Below are 11322 nucleotides of genomic sequence, written 5' to 3' on the forward strand. Positions count from 1 at the left end.
CTGGTGGACCACAGCTCTGGCTTGGGGTCTATACACCTGGGTTCATCAATCTCAAAGCAACCAAACTCATCCCTCACATCAATCTCAAAGTCGTAACCGCTCGCATCAGCTTCCAATGGCGGTTCCACTGCAGTAATTTTGGGGTCAAATGTAGGGGTATTTTGGGAAATCGGTTCGGACAATTATTTAGATAGCGGAAATAAATTTCCCGTTGGCATCCGCAGCCCGCAGGAATAAAAGAAAGCTAAAAGCGAGAGAGAGAGGGAGGGAGAGGGGGGTGGTGGGGGAGAGAGAGCGATAGAAGATTATAAAAAAGAGAAAGAATTGTGGTTGGGAAAGGGGAAAGTAGCTGGGGAAAGTGGAAGGTGAAAAGGGTTTCAGTGGGAGCGATTCGGAATCCACATTTAGAGCTCGATTCGTGGGGGAAAAATCGCAAATAGGAGGTATTTTTATGGTTCCCTCTGCTGTAGATTTGTCTAATTTGCTGATCTCTTCCCCTGTTCTTGTCCTAGGAACTTATTGATGAAATGTGGGGGAAAGAACAGAAGTGGAGGATACATGGTTGTTTTTATTGTCTCATTTTTGTTCTAAAATCTGGTTTCCTGCATTGCATTATACCATTTCTGCGGTTTTAGTGGTAAAAAAGGATTTTGTAGCTGTTACATGTTTGACTTGATGATGAGTTTGGAATCTGAGTTACTGTTGCATTGAAATATGGAGTGTTATTTTTTTAGTATTTTTTAGTGGACAGCAGTTTTTGCTGCGTTACTTACATATTTATCTGTTTATTTTTTATTTTTCACTGTTTTATATTTGATGACTGTTGAAAAGTTTTGGTTTTTCTTTCTGTTTAGTAGATTTCGCTGTATATGCTATCTTTATTGATAAAGCAGCATTCGGCAGAAAAAGAACATGAGCAGTTTTTTCAAGTTTGTCCGCAGATTAAAATTTGCTCCCCCAAGTTTTGAGAAAAGAGGCTTGATCTTTCCAACACAAGCTTGATGATGACATTATGAATAGGGTGATCTGAGTGAATGGGATCGCAAGCGGAGTAGGGAGATCTACGACAAGAACAACATGTTCTTTTCGTGATTGCAGCAACACAGCACTGTTCATTTCTTGCGAGTCTTGGTGGAGATTATTTTCATTTTCATTGCAAAATTGGAGGCTGATTTTAATATTAATAAGTGGTTTCACTTGGATCTTTTCTCTTGTATGGTCAGTGAACCCATAGTGTATAGTTAGATGAAATCATCCCGATATTGTGGTAAAGCTAAGTTAATTATGTCTTTTCTTTAATTATTCTTTTATTACTCTTTTTGAGCGGAGGTCTGAGACATTTAAGATCCTTTAGAAGACTTAATTGGTTGACAAAACCGGGCTGTTAATGGTTTGTTTGTGGCAATGTTCGAGAGTGTGAGGCAGAGAGGTAGTCTGCAGATACACTTAAAACTACCTAGATCACAAAAATTACAGAATAGGTAGAAAATACTCAAAATAAAATTTGCAACAATTACCAATTCAAATGTTATACTTTATTGTCATGTCTGTTCGACAAAATGCAACCTTAAGAAATCAATGATTCAAAGCTGTGAAGAATTCCAAGAGAGGAAGGGGGATAGAGAGAAAGGGGAGGGGGTTCAGCTATCATCATCTAATCCTTTACCCAGCAATATGGGTTTGATTATGGATCATAACTCTTAGTTCACTGGTTCCATGGAAGAAGTGAGCAAATATCTGTAGTTAGCTTTTGACCCAAGATAAACTTTTAAAATTCACTCTGAATTCCTTTCCAGGGAACTCTGAATATGAGAGGGGCTTGCTACAGATCTCAGAAACCAACTGGTTGATAAGAGGCCCTATTTATTGTAGTTTAAGATCACGCAACAGGGAGCAATCCTCCACTACTTTTCTAAACTTGTAAAGATTCTAGAGGAAAAAGAAGTATGACAAGGTGGAATCTTTTATGAAAGGAATGACCTTCATCTATTAGGCATATTTTATGAGACGAGTGGGTTATAGTCTTCTTAAAAGGTTTTTAAGCTCCAATGAAAGCCCGTTTTTTCACATTGAGCTCTTGGTTTCATCATACATGATATGATCATCTCTATATTGTACCATGATTTGTCATCAATCAATGTACCAGTCACTGTATCTTATTGTCTTATTAAATCATGAAGTGAGCTCATTCTTGGCTTTGCTTTTCCTAGTTTTAGGAGAAATACTCAAGATCTTCTGCTTTTCTGCCCTGGTTTTATGTATATACACGCTCTTTATTACCCAAATTGTTGATGCGTGCAACATTAGTTTTCTTTCTGCAATTCTGCAAAATTTTCTCTATGGAATCATTTATGTTTAATGATCGCATCCTTGTAGTTGTGCATCTCCACATTGTCCACCTTACTTGATTCTGCTTCTTAAGTCTTTTATCTGATAGCGCTGAGAATTCAGAAACAATGAGCGGTGAAATTGAGATATATCATGAGAATCAATTTAATTGAAGTCTTAGTCTATCAATTCATCAAGCTGCCCTATAAACCAGCATTAAATAATATAATTAGCTTGACTACCTATTAGATGTAAACAATAAATTCATTGATATCAAGAGTAAGTAGATAAAAGGATATTATCTTTACAACTACTTGTTCGTAAAATATCTTTGAACGAAGAAACCCCTCTGTATTTTGCATCCTGAAAGTTTGTGGGTGCAGGTCCTCCACAGGGCATTTCACTGTATACTGGAACTAGGGGGTGTTGGTGAACAAATAATCAGTTGCCTTGTGGCACTTCTTCATGCAGGCATCTATGTCATCAAAAGGTTGAAGGGGAAATGGAGCCTCTTAATGCTGATTCTCACCTTCATGGTAAGTGGCTGAAAGAAAATCGTGAAATTGTTTGTTTTCATGGAAATTTTCAATCCAGTTACATATTCAAAAAAAAAAAAATGTCACTTCATAACTGTCAACAGAGCACTGTCATTTCCTATTCTTGTTCCTTGTCATTATTTATCTGTTGTATTTTCCTCATTTGTTTTACCAGTTTGTCTATTTAAAGAGAGGATCTGAGTTAAATGGTTTTAATTTCTTTATTTGCTAGGATAGATATTTTTTTAAGGACATAATAGAAATTGATCTGCAGATATTTTACTAACTATTGAATGAATAACAACATAAAAGGTTCTGGTTGGACCCATTTTAACCAAAAAATCAAATTGAAGCTTCATTAAAAAATGTTGCTTACATAAAATCATTTACTAGATGCTTCAATAGAATAATATGGTGCCTCATTGGCAACGCTAGTATATGCATCAAACAATATATATTCATCAATACAAGAAGGCAACATTTGTAGTTTGGTGGTATTTATACTGGGTACACATGGATATGATAAATTTTGCTGATGGCTAGAAGGTCTCCTAGTTCTACAGGAAACTTACCATGTTTTTCTTTGACAACAATTGTCAATACATAATTCGATTAGCTATTATCTGTGATCCTGGACAGCAAACTTAAATTGGTACAAACATGCATGATTCCACATAGATGCTAGAAATAGTGGTCTAACATGTCTATCAACCAAGTTGTATGCCAAAATCCTTATATAAATGCGAACACATCTAATATTTACATGCAAAATAATTTTTTACATTTGAGACTTATTGGTACATTTTGTGGCTTTGATGCGAGGTGGTTTTGTTTCTGCAAAATTTGTTGGTGACGAAATTGTTGCAACATACTATTTATCTGCACCAATATATAATGAGAATTCACATGATTGATCAGTGTTTGTTATTGGATGTTCAATCAACCATCTCACATGATTGCATGCAAGATGGAAAACCCGGATAAAATGTACTGTTGCTAGTCCATCTAAGAAAAGAAAGATGGGATTAGTGCTATCATTGAGGAAAGATGGGATTTGTCCTATCAGTAATAGTCTTAGAAAGTTCTTTAAAAAAAAAAAAAGAAACAAAGAAAGATTGGAAGTTCTAGTTGGACCTGGTAGGTAAAACACAAATGAACTCCAAAAAACTGCATCTGCAAAGGAAAAATATGATATTTGAAAGTCAGAAAAAAAAGTGATGGATTGGTGGAAGCTTGGGATTTGTGACATCTTATGATTCACAACTCTCTCTCTTTCTGCCCCTCCCCCCCAAATTCTATTCTGCTGGGATAATTTGTTTATCCAATCACAGCCATCTATCCTTCTCTCACATGCAACTTAATGCTAGTAGCTACAGAGTTCAGTTTTCAGGTCAATGATATGTGTATGTAGCATGCTATCCTCTTCCCTGCGTGCAAGACACCATGTTTCCTAAGGTTAATGTATCTACTGTTTTCTTGATTTTGATAACCCAATACATGCTGATTAGAGATATGTTGTATTGCAGGTGTATTATATCGTCAAATTCTCATTTTTGCAATTTGCTTATATGGTTTCCAGCAAGTAGTATCACAGAAAGTAATACTAAATCCGAAACCCAATGTTACTGATAAATTTGTGCTGTCTGATCCACCAACTGGGCTGTTTGATCCAATAGACATCTCTCCTGCTGCCATTCCACGTAATCCATATCCTCTTGAACCACCATCACCAATGTATCCATCCTTTCCAAGCCCATATGAGCCAGTTTTGACTGGGAAATGCCCTGTAAATTTTTCTTCAATCTCAGATATTGTGGACAAGACTGCATCTGACTGTTCTGCACCCCTAGCAGCATTAGTCGGGAATGTTGTTTGTTGCCCCCAGGTTAATTCTTTGATGCACATATTTCAAGGAACTTACAGTAGTGGATCTGACACTCTTGTTCTGCATCAGGCTACTGCTAATGATTGTTTTTCAGATATCATTAGTATATTAGCTAGCAGAGGAGCAAACAGTACTATCCCTACACTTTGCTCTGTGAAGTCATCAAATCTTACTGGTGGTTCATGTCCTCTGAAGAATATTACATCATTTGAGAAAACAGTCAACACAAGCAAACTACTAGATGCATGCAGCACTGTTGACCCACTTAAGGAGTGCTGCAGGCCGGTCTGTCAACCTGCAATCGTGGAAGCTGCACTTCGCATCTCTCTAGGAGGTGCAAGTATGTTCGAGAATTCTAATATTCCTGGGAGTGGCACTGAGGTCAATGTTGTCAATGATTGTAAAGGGGTGGTATATGCTTGGCTTTCCAGGAAGCTCTCAGCAGAGGCTGCTAACACTGCTTTTCGGATATTATCTGGCTGCAAAGTTAACAAAGGTTTGTCCTATTTTGTATTTTGTAGGGCCACAGTGAGGATTTATCATTGCTTACAATGGTATGACATGCTTTTCACCTTTGCCACCTCTACACATATAATTCTTGAAACCAGATATTATCTCTTTCAAAAAATGTTAATTGCATCTTACATTATTCTTGAATATTAGCCCAGTATTGCTCCCTACTGAAGAAAAAGCTGATGCCAAAACAATGGGATAAGAAAATTATATGAGAAAAACATGAGGAAAAACTACAAACTAAATGGAAAATTAGGATTTTATAGATGTATAGTTTTATATACCCTTGCACACTTACACTTCTAAACACTCATTTCCCTGCATGTGCGCAATGATGCTGCATTAATTCTATTTCTTGCATTGATTGTCTGCATTTCACAATCCTAATATTGAATGGAATATATTCATGACTCATAAAAGCATAACATGAGATTCTTCTTCACAAAATGTTGATATGACAACAAAAATTCATGACATGTCACTGATATTTGGTTTGTACTCTTGTAGTTTGTCCTTTGACATTTGAAGAGCCTTCATCAGTTATCAAAGCATGCCGTGATACAGCTTCTCCAAATCCTTCGTGCTGTACTTCAGTAAATACTTATATTGCTGCAATACAAAAACAGATGCTGATAACAAATAGGCAAGCCATCAACTGTGCAACACTCTTTGGGTCAATGCTACAGAAAGGTGGTGTTATGTCAAATGTATATGAACTTTGTGATGTTGACTTGAAAGACTTCAGCCTTCAAGGTGTGTTTGTCATTTCTTATTAACTTTTTTACTTAAGCCCTCTGAATTGTGACTAATCTCTAGCATTATTCTGCTTATGTTGATCTGTGCTATGCGATTGGAGCAGCATATGGGCAACAAGGTTTGCTTTAAACTTTTTAATTATTGTCTTCCCGGTACTTTTCCTACGGTATTATCATCTTTACCTATAGCACTTATTTGAATGCAGGTTGTCTGCTTCGGAGTTTACCAGCAGACATTGTACTTGATAATGTTACAGGATTTAGCTTTACATGTGACTTGAGTGACAATATTGCTGCACCATGGCCGTCCTCATCCTCTCTTTCATCCCTGTCTCTTTGTGCTCCTGGTGAGTAAAATATTGAGTTTTTAGCTTGTAACAATTAGGAGTTAGGACAGTGTTACTGGTAGTTTCGCTTTCATGAGATAAATCCCAACTTACCCAACAATAATTAAAACAATGCAAGATTGATGATTTTCATAACTTTGAAACTAATTTTCTGATCTGGCTTCTTGCATTTACAGAGATGTCATTGCCTGCATTACCAATACCCCAGACCTCTAGAAGCTCAGGTACATTGTACTGGATGATATCAGTATTGTGTGCTATTGATGTTTTCATATATGTCATTTTCTCCTCAAACTGACATCATCTATACTATATTTGTGCTTGCAACTGTTATAGTTGCATTATATTGTATTCTATCTCATAGGAATTTATTTTTGGAGGCCTTTTTTGGGTTATGCTTATAGGATGCAGGGATTATATGGCTAGGTCTGACCATTTTGAGCAAATCATGTTGAAGACTGATGTCCTATATGACTACCTTTCTTTACACCTGGTGTAGTTGCAAAACTTAGAAGAGGATTACTAATTTATGGTGTTGAAAATGATCTTGCACCAGCCACCTTTCTGTTTGCCTCTTGGAACCTTGAGCAACATAAACTTATTGTTGTCTCCTTTTGTTTTTGAACTTCTACTCCGTTTCCTGCCCTAGCATCCTTGTTGCAAATCAGGAAATTTAAATGAAGATTATCTCTCCACTCATGGTCTCTAGCATAGTATCGAAGTAAGGACTATTGAGTTCAGATGTATGCTTACTTGTAATGGTAGTGCATTGGTAGAGAGAGGGCCCAGATTTGTGAAGAAGACTAAAAAGGGGAACAGGATATCTGAAAAATCCTCATGGTAAATAGGATCGACTTTTATACAGGGTTGTAATGGAAGAAAGATGCATAACCAAAAGCAGATAAGTGGGTTAAAGCTTATTGGCAATGATGATTATCACCTTGTTACGCTCAGTAAATGGTCAATGCTATTGAATTTTTATGGAAAAAATCTTGGAAAGTTATGGACCATGTAGCTCATGCTTGAATTGTATATCATGTATGTTAGGTTTCTTTTAGGGTGACTGACTATAACTTTATCCCATGTAGATATTAAAATTTGAGTGGTTTACTTTTTAATTGGTAGAAGTCGTATTTTAATAGGTGTTTCCACATGCACGCTATTTTTAAATTCTGGAATTGTTCAAATGGTGGAGTATTCATTAAAAAGAAAAGTTTTTTTTTTTTTTTGGTTATTTCCAAAGGAAAGATTAGACCAAGTAGTTAGATTCTAACATATGTAATTCTTCTCTAACTGGATTACATCATTGAATTTTATGGACTGCTCAGTATATTGGAAAAAAAATCTGATTGTTATCTCATCAGCGTTGGCAGCCAAGTTTTAAAATAATTGGGACCGATGTCCCCTTTTCAAGAGAAGCAGTGGCATTCAAATAGGAGGTAGAAGTAAAGACTTCTGCATGTTTGTAAAACTTCAACATGCAAAGTATCTTTTTGCAGGCAAGGATAAGCAGCAACAATTTTTAGGAGTTCAAGGAAACTTATGACTGGCTTAAGGTGATATTTAGAGAACACTGTCAGTTTCTTTTGTTTTCTAATAAGGCCTTGCATCATGATTATCCAGTGGAATCCTAGGTGATATTATTTTTATAAGGATAGATGGGGAAATATATTCCGAGAAAGGAAAGAACTGGACTGTCTTGGCCAGCGAAGAACGCTTAAGAGGAAAGAAATGTTGTAACATATTAGTGAGTTGAATGAAGCAGTACAAATCAGTGTTGTTTTAATGATTTTTTAAACTTGAAGCATGCTTGTTCACCATATCCAACATCTTACCGATCAGGAAATGATTCATCATTGTAACTGTGGATTTTATCAAACATCATCTTCTCTCATTTCAGAAAGTCTAATCTAAAATGAGATCTGATATTTATTTAAGCTTCAATTTACTTCAGATTCAATCATATGATCAAATTTACACATATTTTTAATCCAGCAAGATAACTAGCGCTGATGCATAAAAGTTTAGAGATCTACTTCAACATGTGGATGAACCTAAGAAACTTATGAGTGAAGATGGTCTCAGTGTAACTGAAGATATTCCTTCAGATTTGGAGCATGTGAGGAAAGTAATTGCTGGTGGAAACTCCTGCTGACGAGGAGATGCAAGTTTAAAAGTTGATGCTTTGGATGTAATAGGCACTGATCAATAGGGTGCATGAAATCATGACCAACAATGGGACATGGCACTAGCTCAAATTGAAATTTTTTGTGCAAATTGTTCATGTTATATCCATGGTGCATAACCGATCACAGAAGACATGAAGCTTCTTGAGTACTGGTGGTTGAGTTTGATCATGTGGCATGATCACTGACTCGACGATTTGGCAAATGCTCCTTATACTGCCAAAACCCTATGGCATTTCATTGCACAACAAAGTTTAGATTAAGTGGGGCTGTTGGAAGCATATTCGGGACTTGGATTAGATTTTGGGCTTTAACTGTAGTTTTCTGTCTAGAGTTTTAGACTTTTAGTTGTACTGGGTTGGGAATTATATGTTGGATTAAGATAGATGCTAGTGGTATATGAGGGATAGCCTGTTTCAAAGGAGTGACTGTAGTAACATTTGTGAAGCCAATGTTTGGTCATGGATGGGATGACAATATGAGAGTTTGAGTTACAACGGACTAGCTGTGGTTGATGGAAGTCAGTGTAATCAGAGGGACGGATAGAACTTTAATACTCCATCTGGTGTGGTATCTCATTTCCTTCCATCTTTTCTCCATTAATACTTGAACCTGCTGGATTCTACAATATACTCCTAAATAGGCAACCTAGGTTTTTGTCATTTTACCAGCTCACTCTCACCAATTTGTCCTTATTTTTCTATGTAAGGATGTAACAGGTATAACTTTGTTAGAAATCACTTAATACATAGTTTGAAGGGGTTGCATATATTTTCGTAAGCTATTTATCTTTTTTGTCGATGTGCAAAGTTTTTTGAGTTTTCTGATTTAATGAATAATCAGAAGTCATATATACCTGCTACCAATGTTGCAAGTTGGCGGCTCCATGTCCAGTTCTATAATCTGTGAATTGTTCTGTTTTATAGACCTAAGAACCCTTATTTTCTGCTAAACAGACTCTCAGTTATTTAATTCATATCAAACTCAGGCTCTGTTCCAAGATCACTGACAGCTTGATGTTTCCCCCTCTCAGGTAGCTGTGGCATCGAAGTGAGAACTTTGATTCCCCTTCTGTATTTGGTGTACAGCTTCTTGTTTTGAAGCATGGTCTCGGTTTCAAAGTTATAGCCAGCAGATATTGCAGGGGCTGGGAGATCCCTTTCCTGGGACGTCCATCACTACGTTGAGCGAGTCGACTCCTTTTTGATGTACTTTGTGGGCATTGTTTTATCTGGGGATACGGCTACACCAGTGTTCTTGGAATGAAGAAAACACGAGTGATCCCGAGGCTCTTTGTGAATAGAAAGCAGGCCAAAATGTGTTCTCTCTCCTTTGAGGCCATCTCTGCCATTGTTGTTCTCTGGGATCTTGTTAGCCTAGAAAGCATGCAGGATTGTTGGGCTTGTTGGAGTGGAAGTTGTTGGCCTTGATTCAGGTTTTTTTATTCATTTCATTTTTGGTAGTTTTGGGCGCAGAATGACATATTACACTGATGCTGAAAATTCATCTCCAACAAAACCATCTTGGACCCAGCTACTGTGTAATATTCTCTGGGTGATCAAGGTGATATAATCAAATCATATAGCTAGCTGCTGCTGCTGCTGCTTGTTCTTCATGCCTTTCTCGCCAGTATTATAGAGTCACAGATGAATTGAAATGCTATAGGGCACTGGAATTATGTTCTGATTTGACGATTGTGATCAATGCTAAAACTCATCGTTACACATTCGACCATGACCAACTGAAATGAGAGCTAGGGAATGAACTATCGGCAGCCATCACCATCCAGTGATCATTTGCTATCACCATATATCAACTCACCAGTAAAAGAAACAATCCTTATGTTAGTTTTTTCTTCCTTTTCCGCCATGTTTTTCGACATGGCGGTTCATGCCATTTCTGCTCAACCAACATTAGCGAGCACCCCCCCCCCCCCCCCCCCCCCCCCCCCCCCCCCCATTTAGCTTAAACATGCTTCTCCTCTGAGAGAATTTATTCATAAATATTAGCGAGTCCAACTCTGTTTGATGAACTGGCCTTGCCCCCTTCAAGGGATAAACATGTTTATTGACCTGGCATGCGTATGCTTGGGCTGATAAATTTTTATTAAAAGGAAAGGTATACAAGGATGACATTTCTGAAAAACACCTGATTCCCAGTGAATATTCTACAGAGTTTGATAAGCGCCCACCAAGGAATGAATGAATTATTCAGCATAACTAATCAATGCTCGTAGAGTAGACTAACATACATTGTATCAAAGTACACCTGATTCCCTCTTTTTTTTTTATGCACTCATCACTCTCAAGCACATGATGCACACGCTAGATACTAGTGATTCGAAACTGAATAAATTTATACCTGCCAAGATATTTGGATCCATGATACTGTATATATCCTATTGCACGGTCGCTGCGAAGCAATCTTAGCCAAGATAAAAACCTTGGATTACAGAAAACTGATCAAAACACCTATCTGTTTACCATTGGGACACTCCTGGATCCACCATCCCGAAATTTCAGAGTCGTGCACTTGAAAACCACAGGACATAAGATCCTGTCTTTCAATATGCACGTGATCAGTTTATCAAGTTTGGATTCGGATCCTGCACCTTATTTTGCTCCATGTGAACTCATGCATCCAGATATAGCCCACAAAAATATGACAATTATTCAGAGAAGGGACAAAATTCTCTTTTTCTAGCATGACGGAATACATCAAATTTATCATTTGAAAGCATAAACAGTTCTTATCTATCAATCATATAGAAGT

The 11322-nt window shown here is 37.2% G+C and overlaps 1 protein-coding gene across 6 annotated transcripts; it reads left to right on the forward strand.

Annotated features, from left to right (window-relative positions):
* Positions 1-210: 210 nt before the first annotated feature.
* LOC103708576 (putative GPI-anchored protein At1g61900) lies at positions 211-10165 on the forward strand. Of its 6 annotated transcripts, none has more exons than XM_088709522.1 (8): positions 221-443; positions 2712-2864; positions 4391-5245; positions 5770-6015; positions 6122-6136; positions 6224-6364; positions 6541-6588; positions 9584-10165. In XM_088709522.1, the coding sequence occupies exons 2-8, from the start codon at positions 2831-2833 to the stop codon at positions 9649-9651; spliced, it is 1407 nt and encodes a 468-aa protein (XP_088565648.1). In that variant the 5' UTR covers positions 221-443; positions 2712-2830; the 3' UTR covers positions 9652-10165. The 6 variants fall into 6 exon arrangements, 3 of the variants coding, with proteins under 3 accessions (XP_088565648.1, XP_088565647.1, XP_088565646.1); XR_015972507.1 differs by lacking the exon at positions 6122-6136 and adding an exon at positions 513-561 and having other exon boundaries at positions 240-443; positions 6207-6364; XM_088709521.1 differs by having other exon boundaries at positions 263-443; positions 942-2864.
* Positions 10166-11322: the final 1157 nt, after the last annotated feature.

Source organism: Phoenix dactylifera, chromosome 13 (genome assembly GCF_051530095.1).
Source record: "Phoenix dactylifera cultivar Ajwa chromosome 13, Ajwa_hap1_PhDact_Kaust_v1.1, whole genome shotgun sequence".
Lineage (NCBI taxonomy): Eukaryota > Viridiplantae > Streptophyta > Magnoliopsida > Arecales > Arecaceae > Phoenix > Phoenix dactylifera.